The sequence below is a fragment of the Rhinolophus ferrumequinum genome, chromosome 22 (genome assembly GCF_004115265.2).
Source record: "Rhinolophus ferrumequinum isolate MPI-CBG mRhiFer1 chromosome 22, mRhiFer1_v1.p, whole genome shotgun sequence".
In the NCBI taxonomy this organism is placed as follows: Eukaryota; Metazoa; Chordata; class Mammalia; order Chiroptera; family Rhinolophidae; genus Rhinolophus; species Rhinolophus ferrumequinum.
This window is the reverse complement of record NC_046305.1, coordinates 37,572,503-37,588,400: the sequence shown is the minus strand read 5'-3', so window position 1 is coordinate 37,588,400 and position 15,898 is coordinate 37,572,503. Positions and strand designations below refer to the sequence as shown.

Sequence of the window (15,898 nt, the reverse complement as noted above, 5' to 3'; positions counted from 1 at the left end):
ATTTATTCTTGTCGTTATTGCTCTTCTGTTATGCCTGCTTTTAATTCTAGCAGGTCAGAGCTGGGTAAAATAGATTAGGAGCAGATGTACTAAAAGAGCTGTTAGTGTTTAATTCCTCTTAAATAATTTATGGGCTAAGAGATGGTTTATATTGTGTTTTGCATGGATTACATATTCTTAATCAGGGTCATATTTTGTCTACAAAAATGTACGAAATCATCCTCTAACTATGACATGTTCAATGGTCAGAAAGATTGAATTTATGTTCTGAGCATCAACTGTCATGACTAGAGTTAGAAATTCTCCTACCTTATCTTCAAAATACTGGTGAATATGAAAATTGATTTAATATAATTAAATTATATGCTATCCAACTAATTTGATAACAGTAAAGGGCATCATTTTGTTTCATCCTTCAAATGACTTGGGGTATTGTTGCATTTATTTCTCTCTCTTTGAGAACAACTATATATATATATATATATATATATATATATATATATATATATATATATGTTTATATATATTTATGAATTTATTATTTTATTATGAGAACAAGGATAACTATGTTTCTTTTCCTATAATGTAGGGACCACAAGGACCCCCAGGATCCATTGGTTCAGTTGGTGGTGTTGGAGAAAAGGTAAGGAATGTAATGATATACAGCTTGAAACAACAAGAATTGAGAGCTTTGATAATATTGGCTAATATATTAAGTGCTTCTAATAGTACTATCTTTCTAAGTGTTTTACACATAATTATATGGATCACAACTCATCAGCTCTAATAATTAAGCAATTAGAGGTAAAATGATTTTGAGATATCGTTTTTGATTGCCAAGTATTGTGCAGAGTGATGTACATGGATTATTTCTTTTAATCAACATAACCACCTTGTGATGATGATATTGTTATTGCCAGCATTTTAAAATTGAGAGAGCTGAAGTTAGAGAATTTCAGTAATTACATCAAGGTTTTGTCATTAGAAAGTGACTAAGTCAAGATCTACTCCAGCCAACGTATGTCTGAGTAGACTAAATGTCTCTAATAATATTCATTACTGAAAATAGAAAAGATTGGTTGATGTAACTAAAAAAGGAAAAGGACTCCTTCCAATTACAAAATAATGAATGACTCATTTTGTCATATCTGGAGTTATATTTTTACTGCTAATAGTATGACCTGTCTTTGGCACTTTTCAAAATAGTTGGCATGTGCCATAACATCTGGGCTCAGAATAGCTTCCTTTTCTTATGATTTCTTATGAACATGATTTCATTTCAAATATCTGCTCTTCTTTTTTATGAAAATGTCAAAATGATTGCCTGATTTATTATTTATTTCTTAACAGACTTTTCGAGAAAATTGACATTAATATTTGCTTTATTTAAAAAATAAAATACTTGCCAATTGCCAGTTTTGAGGGATGAAAATTAAATTTCAAATCATAAAATATTATATAGCGTAAACAATGTAGAAATTTCTGGAATTTACTAGTTATTAATTAAATGATATCAGAAGAATAAACTTATCATAGTCGTAAAAAGTTCTGTTGCAATAGTTTAGTGTTTAACAGAGGGTAAGGGGGAGGAGAGTTCTAAAAGAGGGTAAATGGGGTCAAACATATGGTGATGGAAGGCGAACTGACTCTGGGTGGTGAACACATAATGTGAGAATATAGCTGATGTATTGCAGAATTTTACACCTGAAATCTATGTAACTTTATTAACAATTGTCACCCCAATAAACTTTAATTAAAAAAAAGTTCTGTTCTCAAAAGTATTTGCCATATAATGTCTTGTATTTAAATTCATTTAATTAAAGAATTCAGCTCTCAGAAAAAGCAATGTAATAGGATTAGAATATAGTATTTTGATGTTTGTTTCTGCTCAATACCCACATTTTAGTAGTTTGATTGACTAATGATTATTAGAATAGTTTCATAATTACTAAATTTGAAACATTTTAAAGTTATCTAATTCTTACCCCATTGCCTAGTTTTTTGATTGGCGAGCTCTTTGTTTATATTCTTAAATTCAAAGTTTTGTGTTGAAAAGATGCAGATGAGATGGGAGGTGGAATTGAAAGAACATTTTTCATTGAGTTCAGGTGTCATAGGAAGAACGGCAAGAAAGACAACTGTCTCTGGTGGTGTCACTGTGTTAGACAGATGAAGACAGCCTCACACCTTTCCTCTTTCTGCCCTTTGCATCAGCCCCCTTTGGCTCTAATGCTGACTACATAGTTGTGAAACCTAGTCTCTAGTTTTAGTTTTACCAACGTAGCAAATTCTAAAACCATTTAACAGCCTTTTCAGCTTCCTTACTGGTTTCCTAAAGCTTTTGGGTACGGTAGAAACAGTTTTAAGTACTTTACTTATATCTTTTATCATTTTATCTTCTGTGTAATTCTTGGATAAACATGGATGCCAGATGTTTGGTGTTTTGGGAAACTCCCTTTCCGTAATGATTCCATTTATTTAAACCCCATCTGGAAACACCTTGCCAACTCTGAATCTCAAGAGAATGATTCAGTAAATCAGGATGGTGATTCGACCTTTTATAATTAAAATGTAGCTGATTCTAAATTTATTACATTAAAAATTAAAGTTTCATTTTTCTCTATAATAAAATGCTACATGACATGCAGGATAGAAATAAAACTCTAATATATGTTTTTTTTCTTCAGAATCTGGGGTAATATAATTTCCTGTATATTACAGATTTCTGAAATCAACTTTAATTCTGGCTGAATACTTTCTGAATTCTATTTTGGAACATTTATTGCGAGTCACTAATTTAATGAAAAGAGACAGGGAGAGAGAGAGAGAGAGAGAGAGAGAGAGAGAGAGAGAGAGAGAGAGAGAGAGAGAAAGGTTAATATCCTTTAGTTACGATGCATTTTGCTTAAATATGTTTATCCCGTTTTCCATATAATATATATTTACTATAGATTCTTCACTTCAATCATCTTCTCAAAACACAGATATATATATCAGAACAGTACCTCAAGATTTAATGCATATTTTATGACTTTAGGCATACAGAGTAATTTGCTGTCCCTTCTGAAGGGAGTTTCGCCTGAACAAGTGTGTTATACGAGGTGTGATGAAAATATATGGTGAATGTTTAAATTAAAAAAAATTACAGTAAAAGAAACATTGCCATTAACCCCCCTCAATATACTTACCCTCACTTAAAAAACAAGAATTTATTCCATTGTTCTTGCCATTTTTTGAAGCAGTTCTGAAAGTCCTCTTTTGTGAGTGTCTTTAGTTGCACTGTCGTGGTTGCTTGGATGTCCTGAGTCAATTCAAAACGTTTACCTTTCATGGTCATTTTGACTTTGGGGAAGAGCCAGAAGTTGCATGGTGCCAGATCTGGTGAATAAGGTAGATGAGGACACACCATAATATTTTTATTTGACAGAAATTTCCATATCAGAAGCGATGTGTGACATCACAAAATTTCAATTTGTATTATTGACAAATAAAAATTATATATATTTAAGGTGTACAACTTTATGTTTTGATAGTCATACACATTGTGAAATAATATGCACACTTAAGCTAATTAACATATTCATTAACTCACGTGGTTATCTGTTTTTGAATGTGTGGTGAGAATATATATATAAGATCTACTATCTTAGCAAAATTCAAGCATCCAGTACAGTACAGTCTATAGTCACATTGCTGTGTATTAGATCTCAGTAACTTATTCATCTTGTGTGTCTGAAATTTTGTACCCTTTGACCAACATCTCCCTATGTCCATCCCCCCACCCCCAGCCCCTAATGACCACCATTCCACTCTCTGCTTGTATGAATTTGGCTACTTTAAAGCTCACATCTAAGCGAGATCGTGTAGTGTACTGTATATATTCCATATATAAAGCACTTAACATGGACATTTTACAGTTGATATGAATGACAAATGACTTAAGTTTTATTTTAAAGATATAAATAATGACAAAAATATCACATATATCATTCTCAGATGCTGAAGGAGTCATTGCTTTGTAAACAATGTAAATGCAATATATTACTCATAAGGTTTAACAAAGATAAGTGGAGATATTTGCTACTCATCTTAAGAGAAAAAATAATTTACACACAATAATACTAATAAATTTCTAGAAACACTTGATATTATCCATCATTATGCAGATTATTCAAGAAATAAAAATATGTCCATAGTCTCAAAGTAAAAATTCATTTATATATACTAGCCTTACTCTTTTTTACTTTGAGACTATGCACATATTTTTATAGTATTATTAAAACACTACCAAATTATTTGCTTATTTATTACAATAATGATAAGTTGAATTTATAATTTAGTACAAAAACAATTGAAATTGTTTACTCAATAAACTGAAATTATGATATGAATATTGATGCAGCACAGATACACAATTTGTTAGGAAACATGCAGCTGTCTGTTTCGTGTGTTTTGATGGTAATTTTGGTTAATGCTCCTGCTATTAACTAACTAATGAGAATCATAGCATTCAGCCTATCCAATTTTGTCTCCTCATCAGAGAAATAACAAGATTAAGATCAGCAATAGGAGAAGTTCCTCCCTCTTATTAAAGTTTTTCACTGCCTTTTAAACAACATAACGATTTAAGAGCGAGCCTAAAATGTCATAGTCATCATTGAAGGCACTTTTACAAATGTAAGACATCATTTCTGTGTTCTGATACTCATTTGATTTCTTTACAGGGTGAACCTGGAGAAGCAGGAAACCCAGGGCCTCCTGGGGAAGCAGGCACAGGAGTAAGTGCTGTCTTATCGGCAATTTGGGGGTTCCGAAATTTCTTTTAGGGCATTTTACACGTGTAACAAGTCCAAACTATAATTCCTAGTTATTTGCTTTGTCTTTCCAACCTATTAAGAATAATCACAAATGCAGAACCTTTTGTTTAATCATTTTACATATCCTCTGCATATTTCGATTAACATAGAACTTGCAAAAATCCCACTTGCATAAGTTAGAGCATTAAAACTTGGCTGCTTATTGTATACATTTTTTTGGTGGACTGTCCACAGAAAGACACAAACAAACCCTGCTACAGAAACAAACAAACAAACAAAAAAAAAAAGAGTTGTATTAGGATTGTATTATTCTAATTTCTACTGGTTTAAACCAGGAGTGAATTTGACCCCCAGAGAACCTTTGTCAATCTAGAGACACTTTTTGGTTGTCACACTTGAAGGAATGGTAGCTGTTGGCATTTAATTAGTAGAAAGTAATGGTGCTATTAAACATCTTGCAAGACATAGGACAGCCCCCTGCAGAGAAGTATTGTCTGACCCAATATACCATGGTTAAGAAACTCTGATTTAAAGCTTGTATGTTAATCATTCTTTTTCTTATGTCTTGTAGGGTCCCAAAGGAGAAAGAGGAGAGAAAGGAGAAGCTGGTCCACCTGGTGCTGCTGGACCTGCCGGTGCTAAGGGACCACCAGGTGATGACGGTCCTAAGGGCAACCCGGTAAGTCAGCTTGGTCCTCTTTCAAGTGGCACCTACATCAAAGCCACTTTGGAAGTTTTCATATATGAGAAATCATGAGACCCTGGCCCATAGCTGATGAGACTGATTTTTAATCATTTCATATATTCATAAGCATTATCAATTGATTTCACTTTTTAAAATTTCACAGCAGAAGTGAAATAATCTCATATGGTTTTATTATGACTTTTACTTGTTAAACTTCAGAGTATCATGACTCTATAAAAAATATTTTTCATTAATTTATTTTCCTTTAAAAACATCACTCTAGGGTCCTGTTGGTTTTCCTGGAGATCCTGGTCCTCCTGGGGAACCTGGCCCTGCAGTAAGTATCATGGATAAATAAAGAAATTATTTTGGTGGGGGTGTTCCCAAGGTCTATTGTTAATAATTAAAGAAAAGTCTTAATTAAGTGGACCCTCAAGAAGTAGAAATAGAAAACATAAACTGCAATCACAACTGCGGCAATAAAATCCATGTAGTTGGAAGCTATTAGACCTATGTTGCATGATAATTCTCTTCATTTGGGTTAGTTTTTCAGACTTTGCTGGGTCATACAAACGAATTATCTGAGTAGCAGCATTACTATTATTTCAAAGTTACGGGATCTTTGCTTTCATGTCACCCTCTTCTGTAATGCAAATCCTGTCTCAAACTGCACCATATTTGTTCATGGTGAAAGGATGCATTGGCCTTGTATACTAATCATATCCTCTTCCATTCCTTATATTAAGAGTTTACTGTATTTTAAATTTGATGTGGTAGCAATTTCACAAATCTCTGTGGAAAGACTGAGAGATACCACAATCTTTAAAAGAACAACTGAACGAATACAATGCTACTTTATTTGTCCATCTGGTAATAATTTACTTCAAGGACTAAGATAATATATTGTATCTTTTTTCTTATGAAAGTGAATTAATAGTGAGAAATACCTCAGTTCATTTTTTGTTGCCCATTATAGGGTCAAGATGGTATTGGTGGTGACAAGGGTGAAGATGGAGATCCTGGTCAACCGGTAAGGAAGCACACTATTTTCATTTAATCTTTTTTACAAAACCGGAAATAATAAACCTTTCAAAAGCATAACAATGTATGTACACATTTTTCTGAAAGAATTATCAGTTATATTTGAATTCCAGTTCAAAGTCAAACTTACATGGACTGTTTTTTATTTGATGTGATTAAGAAATAAAAGCAAAGCCTGCATAATAAAAAATAAAGGTAGTCATATCACACTAACGGTTTTTTCAGACTATAGCATATTCAAATATTTATCCATTTCTGTTAAATAAAAAAATATTTTAAAATCACAAATGAGACTGAAACGAAGAAAACCAGATTATCAACCTACGTATCATTAACATGAATTATGTCAGTTACTAACCTAATGAACTCAGGTTGTATTGGCATTTTTCCCCCCAATTTGGTAATGACACAGCACTGGACTTTGGCCACCTGGGGATATTTAAGAAGATCACTAGCTTATTAATAATTAGGAGACAGAAAAACCGCACCCCTATCATAACTTTGTCTATAGAGCCAACCCACTGGGAATTTTGCAGCTGGAGAGATATAGGCTTATTCTGTGCTTCTCAGACTTGCACGTCATATCCCAGCATGTTTCATACTCCTTGACATAAAAATGCTAGTGTTGCACAAGAAGAAATTTAAAGGTAATAGTTTTATGGTTTCACAAATGTGTATGATATGAGTAGACTTATTGACAATGATTTTATTAATTAGTATGTCTGTTGGATACTTGTCAAATATAAATCAGCACTTTTTAAAAGACCAGTTTTAAGTAGATGGAATTTGATTCACTTTCTTCCAGCTATGAAATTTTTAATATGAATTTAACAATTCTATAGATATCTAGAGGAAGGTTAGTTGTATGAAATAGGGCTGAGGTTTTCCAGGAAAGAGAGATGTGGGGAAATGAAGAAAGACTGGTTGCAGTCTAGATTTTGAAAAATGACACGCAATTGCTTAAAAAGTATTTTTCACATTTTATAGGGTCCTCCTGGCCCATCTGGTGAGGCTGGCCCACCAGGCCCTCCTGGAAAAAGAGTAAGTTTTTAAAATTCTTTGTTTGAAACATCCACTCATCATCCAGTATGTGTATATATTCATATAATATATGTTACGTTGTAGGCAGCGCATTATAATGATGCTAAAAAATATACATAAGTCCTAGAGAATAGGGTAATTTCTTAAATTTGTCAAAATACTTATTAAAATAGATCACATTTTAACGGACAGGTTTAATCTGTTACAATGAAAGGTAGTTTCCCATTTCCCTGTTTAGGTCTCCCCTCTGTACACATGTTATAAAAGACTGACGGTTCCCTGAACTTCAGTTCCTGGTGTACTACAGGGAGATGGAATGTCAAAAATCCAGTGCTGCCTGAAAAAATTATCAAAACCAGAATGCAGGATCAACGAATGAGCTCAGGAATCAGCAAATAATGTCAGATTGCTTTATATTGTCAAACTTCTCTGATTTGGAAATGATGGCAGAATTTTAACAAAGGACTATAGTAAAATATGAATAAGTAAATCTTCAAAATATTGGCTACAGCAGATGCTAGGAGATTGACTTTACTGTCTTTTTCTTACTAGTGTACTTCTTTTATAATAAGGTAATCTCTGTTGACCTGCCTCCTGCAGCACTTATATCCATACGCTGAGTTCTCCTACACCTCCTTTAGCCTGTTTTCCGACCTATTCATGAACAAAATTTGTGTTATACACACAAGTATATTTCTTAGGTATAAAGCAACTGTGACCACTGTTGTTTATCAATACTAGCTTTATTATAGGGGTATTTTAACACTATACATCCTCATATTCATAGAGTGTAAATAGGTTTTAATTTTGTCTCTCAGTAATATAAATTTGAGTAAATATTTACAAAACATTTTTCTTTGACAGAAATGAATTTATAGTAAGTATCTTCCCTGAATAAAATTTTCTCTTCATTAACCAAGTGCCTTTTTTACCTTTGTTGTTGTTGTTATTATTATAAGTGCCTTTTTTTACCTTTGTTGTTGTTGTTGTTATTGTTGTTGTTATTATTATTATTATTATTATGATTATATTTTTATGTCAGAGCCCCAAAGCATCGTCTTGGTAGAAAAATTGTATTCCAAAACAATCACTGGACTATTATTCTTCAAAAGTAATTACAAAGTATAACATGATTTTGAAATCTATTCTCTATTTCTGCCAGCAGTCTGAATGCCCTTAAAACTTTCCAGATGGATGACTATTCTGTTATTTCAGACCTTTTAGAAGAACAATTGTATAAAATGTCTTTGAGAAATCTTTTCTGAGAAAATATGAAATTATGTTTTCTTTCTCCCAGCCTCAAATGATGGGATGCTATTTAATGTAGTGGCTCAGAAGGCAATGAAATCATACGACCTGACTTAACTGAGCTCTGTCATTTATTTCCTGTATTACCTTGAGCAAGTTACTTATCCTGTTTTTCAGAGAGGGCTTACTCCATAAGATAACTTATATAGTACAAAAATAATAATATATGTTCACATAATAACTGTTAGCCCTTCATCATGAAAGTCACTAAATATGAGCACAAAAAAGTTATCATCTTATAGGTATAAATTATAACGCTTTTGATACAGAGGGAATTAAACCTTCTTTCAAAGTGTGGTAGCCACTAAAGAAGGAGAGACTATATCAAAATCTATTTTGAATATATTAGTATATATATTGGCAGCCTCTCAGTTTATTCTGTTATTCAAACAGCAAGTGCTATCCAGTTTAATTTCATTTTTAAATATGTCAAACAAATTATTTGCCATCTTTGAAAAATTCAACTAAGTACCATTTGGTATTTGGGATGAATTTTTCTAATATGGTGACAGAGTTATAAAAGGAACTAGTTTCTTTAGCTATACAGTAGTCGATCACATGAATTACTAATTTTGAAAACAACTGATTTTGAAATATAAAAGGGTAATTAATAAAAATAATTTACTAGAGAGTATGAATGGGAGCATGCAAAATAAAAATAACATAATTAAAAATACATTTTAAATGTATTAAGCTATATATGAAACTATTTCAGTATAGTAGTTAATATTGATACTATTATATACTTTCAAAATATCCATTCATATTCACTAATTTTTAAATCTTGTTAATACAATGTAACAAAAATCTTCTCTTTATTATAACAGATTTTTAAAAACATTTGTATTGAATACTTTGGGATGTGTAATTACTAACAATCATAATTTTAATGATTAAGCTTCTAGAAAAACCACTACTTAATTCAAGAATTGAGGAAATGTCCTAGAAAAGTCTGCCCATATACAGAGATTTAGATTATACTCTATTCTACAACACCAAGACAGTTTTGTGTAGTGGAAAACCCATGTATTTGCTTTCTTATTCACTCACACCTGAGTTGAATATCTGCATTTACTACTTAAGTGAGGTATAACATAAGAACAATTAATCCCTGATTCTTAATTCCTTTCTTTTTATAATGAGAATAAGATCAAATTAGACATTGTAGATCATTGGATAAAGGATAGACTATTAATAAATTATGCTGGGGCAGTTGAATATCTACATGGAAAAAATAAAATTGGACTTTATCTCCACTTACAAAAAATTAATTCTAGTTGAGTTAAAATCTTAAATGTGAAAAAGAAAACCTTGAAATATTTTCAAAATTTAATGGAGTTTGAATTTATAACCTTAGTCATAAATTCTGGTCACATTGGTGTGTCAGAATGGAACCATGTATGATGTATGAAATATTTTACAAATAGAAGTTTCTGGGGGGAAAAAAGTTTCTATTTATATAAAAATACTGAAAAGACATTGAAAATAAAAGATTCAAATAGGAGAAAATACTTGTAACATATAGAAAACTTGCAGAGCAAAGTTTTCCAGGTTTCTAAGTATGTCCTACAAATTAAGAAGAAAACCACAAAGAACCAATAGAATAAATCAGCAAAAGGCATGAAAAGGTATGTGACACAAATGCTTGACAAACACATGTAAAGATGTGTAGAAGTCAGGCAAATGTGTGTTTAAATTGACATTGAGATACCACCCACATCTATGTATTGACAAAATTTTAAGTCTGACACACCAAATGTTGGAAACATTTAAAATAATAATAATAATGGGGATTATTGTATACAGCTATTGTGAGTTAACTGGTACAACTGCTTTAGGAAAATTGTTCTATGTTACCTAGTAAAATTTAACATGTACTTTTCCTACTGTCTTGTAAATGTAAATTCCTAAGTACATGTCCTAGATGATACATGACACATCTTATCCAAGAAACACATATAGAAAAGATAAGTGCATTGAGATATATTCATAAGCTAAAATATTATATGGCAATGGAAATGGATGTATTGCAGACGCATGAATCAACGTAGATGGATCTCAAATAACTGGTGTTAAGAAGAAAATATATATAATAAATATACATAATGTTGAGCTGAAAAAGATAGATAATATTTATATAATATGCAAAACAAATTTTAAAAACATGTTTAATATTCAGACACAAGTGGTAGACATGATAAAGAAAATTAAGGCAATGACTAATCAAAATTTAGGATGGTAGTTATTTCTCTGAGAGAAAGACGGTTGCAATATTTACAAGTGACATGTAGGAAGTAATATATTTATATGTTAAGAGACTAAGATATTTAAATACTAAGATATTAAAATACAGAGATACTCCTTGTGTTATATTTTTCTTTAGTGTTGTTAGAAAGTTCTTTAGTGGAGTTCTCCCTTTTTGATTTTTGATGAATTATTTAAAAATAATCTCACCAAAAAATTTAGGAATGTTCTAGGTTCCCATTTTAAATAACAATTTATACAAATATGATGAGTTATTTTTAATCCATTCTAGTAACTTTTGTTAACAAGATTAGAAGACTTTTTATTAAGGACATAAGAATGGTGATGACTATGCATTGCTTATAAAGTTGTTTACATCCGTTTCAATGGGGCAGAAAAATCAACCTTAGGTCAGCTCACTGAACAGTATTATCCAGGTTTTCCTTTTTTAACATGTGGCATTACTACCTCTAACCTGAAAGACATTTAACAAAATGTGTTCAATTGTGTCCTATGTTAGGTTTGGATAAACTGGCCTAATTGGCCTTATTTTACACAATAATTTATTTTTTTCACCAGAGTAAAATATATTTTTAATATTGTGAAAGATCACTCTAGTGTCAATAATCTTATTAAAAGGGAGTCTAACATGTGGTAATTGAAGGAGATTTGACTTTGGGTGGTAAACACATGATGTAATATACAGGTGATGTATTATAGAATTGTACACTTGAAACCTATATAATTTAATCAACCAATGTCCCCCCCAAATTAAAAACAAATTATCATTTGCTCTGATTTAACACTAGCATTCTTTTTAATTACAACCAACCAAACTAGTTAATTTAGATAAGAGCTCTATCTTAACCTAAGAAGATATGTGACTTAGCTGAAAAAAATACAAATTATTTACTTAGGTGTTTCTCATCCAACTGGTATTCTTTATAGCTTATTCTCTGCACAAAGTAGTCCAAATGCTCTTGCACTAGAATCAAACAGACCTGCTTTCAAATTCTTGTTTTACTACCTAGAAATATCACTTGGGTTAAGTTAATTACTTTGAGTCTCAGGTTTCTCATTTATAAATTGGGCACAGCTTTAATTTTCAATGTTAGAGATAAGACTAAATTAAATTAATAAAATGTATATATAAAACACTAGTCTAATATCTGGATTTCTCAGCAGCTCAAGCAGTAGATGCTTTTATTTTAAGGAATTAAATACAGGTTTCTAATTATGGCATCATTTATAAGTGAAATAAACATAAATATACCGATAAAAAGAGATTAAAACATTGTTTCTAATTCTGAGTTATATAAATAAAAATGAAAGTTTATTAGCAATAAATTCATTGTAACTTCATAGTAAACTTAGTTTTGTTTAATGTTGAATTTGCTGTGCCATTAAATTTTTCAGTGCTCAATACTGAAATAACTGGGTGACACGTACAAAAGTCTGTAAAATATTAATTAATTAAATTTCTAAAGTACAGTACACTGTGATTCTGTTGAAATTATACATATTTGTATTATCTATTCTTTGGTATAAACTCATGTAAAATCTTGTAAGACATATTGTAAAATAATTTCTGATGAGAAGGACTGCCAAAAAAACGGAGCATTAATTTCATGATGAGCACATATAATTTTAATAACATGCGTTTGCCAAACAACAGGGATTTAAAACTAATTTGAGAAATAATGTGATTAAACTGAGTCAATTGAGACAGAAATACTTAAGAATTTATGTGTACTGCACACATTGTGAGGTCACTCTGTTTATACACTGGGTGAACACAGAATCCTGGAGCCTGAGGGGATACGGTGCAGAGTGAATTTAATGAACTGAAACTTTGTGTTTAGTCAGGCGGCAGCAATGTATTTTCATGCAACAGACAATTTAATATCACTGTTGTGAAAAAATAAATAAATAAATAAAATAAAAAATTAAAAAAAACAAGAACATATTCCTGTGCAATAATTATAATATCTGATCTACACACTTATTATTTGATTGAATACAGAGTTGCCTTACCATCTATTTCCCTTTAGTCTATCTAGAACAAGTAATCTTAAGTAAGCTTTGTATATATTTTGAGGAAGTTAACATTTCTCCTATCCTTAGTTTCACCATATTGGAGACAGAGGAAGGTAGACCAACAAGAATTTTGCTATAACATCCCATTGTAGAAGTAACAATGACTAAAGATGTGTTCCAATAAGAATTTTGCTACATCTCATTGCAGAAGTAACAATGACTAGAAATGTGTTCAAAAGTATTATCACTTTTTTCCATGACTGAATCTTACAAACAAACCTTCCTAATAGAATATTGATCAGAATGTTGCAAGTGATGTTGATGCTGAGAAACAACATTTTGACAGTTATTGAACAAGTAGGAAAATTAAGTTGTCATTTGTAGTACATGTACATTCTGTCATGCATTTGTAATACTTGAGAATAAATGTATATTTCCTTCGGGCACTAGAAGATGGTACAGTTTGTGTAAATAAGCCATGAAATTTTAATACTCAAGTTATCATTATAGTTGTTTGAAACCAAGAGCCATGCCTTTTTATTGAAAAAAATTTTTAGAGCTGACTAAAATAATTTAAACATTATAACTGGAAAATGCACTTATTAAATGGAATTTTAAAGCATCCAGCTCAGATTGCCAAACAAAAGTTCAAAATAAAAATTAAAACAATAACTGATATTTTTTATCGAGAGTATGGAAAGATTAACTTACTATATATATCCATATATACTGATAGTGTCTGTGTGTATGTATATATGTGTGATATATACATATATATGAATACATCCATATAAAATATATTAATATATTCTCAGATCCCTATGCCTTTATGCACGAATGTGAATGATCAGAAGGTAAAGTGTTAGAAGGAAACACCCTTCCCACATTTACCCACACTAAGATTCAGAATCAAAGGTTGAGTTCTTAGGAAAGCCTTCCTTACTGCCAAACTAGATCAATGTACCTATTTTGTACAACTATTTCATTTTTGTACATTTTATAGTGTATTGGATATGTTAATTTTAATGTTTATCTTCATAACTAAACTTTGTGAACTCCTTAGGGTTTCACTTTTATTTTTTTGTATTCTCCATGCATAGCACATTTCTGACACATAAGGAAGACATCAATTATTGTGACATAATGGGAGAATGGGTATATTATAGAATAATATTGTAAAGTATAAATTTTGAGGGGAGGATTATGTGTGTATTTTATATCGAGTATATTTCTCATAGGGAGGAAAATTCCGTGTAACAGTGACTACTATAGAGAAGTAACTGAAGTTCGTTATAGTATGTCATGATTTATGAGGAATTTTTCAATCAGAACACTCTTTACTTCATGAAAGCACAGCAAGTAGTTCACTAGATCAAGTCCTTGACCCTCTGTATATACAGATATATGAGAAATAAATGACTAAGACAAGAACTGTCCATAGGCATTATTAGTTTTTCTTTTTCCCAAAGGAAACTTCCTAGTCTCCTACCAAAAAAAAAGTGTGTTATCTCTTTTCATTTGAATTTTTCTTAAAACTTTTGTGCCATTTGGAAAAAAAATGTAAGGAATAAATGAAATGGGATGAGTGAGAAAAAGAACAGACCAAAGCCACTTAATATACATTTCCACTAAGACAGATATCAGACATTCACTCAAAGAGAAAAGAAACCTTTTGGGGATGGAGAAACCCTTTATTTGAATCACAAATTTATGACTACTGTAGTTTACTTTTGTTTAAATTCTCTAGGCTCTTCAAACTTGGATTTTCTTTTCTCCATTGCAGTAAAAGCAGTGTTTTTGTTATGATTTTAGATTGTTGATGCCTTGCTTTTTTTAAAAGCCAGATATTTATAAATCTTCTATACTATAAAGTTCATGTGTATAAGTGCAATCTTTTGAGTTTAAGACCCCATGCCTTTATGTCACTAGTGTAGAGGAAAACCTTCAGAGAATAAGGAAAAGTCCACTATTCAGTTGAATCTCATAATTTCTATTCCCCAAATTGTAATCATTGTGGTTGTTTTTTCCACTTTGCATAGGTTGATCTTTTCAATATCACACCACAATAATTTATGACTCAGCATGTTAACATGAGGAAATATTTGGAGCTTTTGCTTTTATACAGAAATCCTCTTGCATTGATAAAATGAAATTCAAAAGACGCACTTAAGTTTAAATGCATATATTACTGTTAACTTATTGCTGCTGCCTCAAGGGACTGCAGAATCTATACATTTCTTATCTTCGGGTTGAGGCACAATGAATGCCTAATAATATATAGGGTCACAGTGATGATATTGAGAAAATAAATACTAATGATATGTATTCATTGACTCTCTCAGAGATAAATGAGTTCACGGCACTGTCTGAGTTTGATGAAGTGCTTGATACTCATTTTAAATGTGGATTTAAAAGACCATATGAAAAACTAGCCTGTACTCACTATTGGAATATTAATAACGCCTCTGAAAGAAAGTCATCTTCCTGCCTCGCCTTATTCTCACCAATTAACACCGTCTCCACTACTCTCCCCAACCCCCAACCTCAATCTCAGTTCATAATTTTGAGCACAATTCATTGCAAAAATTGAACTAAACAAATGGAAAACGAGAGTCTGGGGAGAAATGAATGCAATTTCCTAGAGATCACTAAGTTTCCTTTTTAAACTTTCTGTACTTGTGTCTGAATTTGTGCAGAAAATGTATCAGCATCAGATTGAATCTTA

General features: G+C 31.3%; 1 protein-coding gene across 6 annotated transcripts in view; it reads left to right on the top strand.

Annotated features, from left to right (window-relative positions):
• The window catches only part of COL11A1 (collagen type XI alpha 1 chain), a 201,109-nt gene that overhangs the window by 162,550 nt on the left and 22,661 nt on the right, over window positions 1-15,898 (top strand). For all 6 annotated transcript variants that reach the window (XM_033093033.1, XM_033093031.1, XM_033093032.1 and 3 more), the window contains 6 exons: window positions 590-643; window positions 4,725-4,778; window positions 5,389-5,496; window positions 5,786-5,839; window positions 6,479-6,532; window positions 7,531-7,584. In XM_033093033.1, the coding sequence (XP_032948924.1) occupies window positions 590-643; window positions 4,725-4,778; window positions 5,389-5,496; window positions 5,786-5,839; window positions 6,479-6,532; window positions 7,531-7,584 (378 nt within the window). The remainder of the gene's footprint in view (window positions 1-589; window positions 644-4,724; window positions 4,779-5,388; window positions 5,497-5,785; window positions 5,840-6,478; window positions 6,533-7,530; window positions 7,585-15,898) is intronic.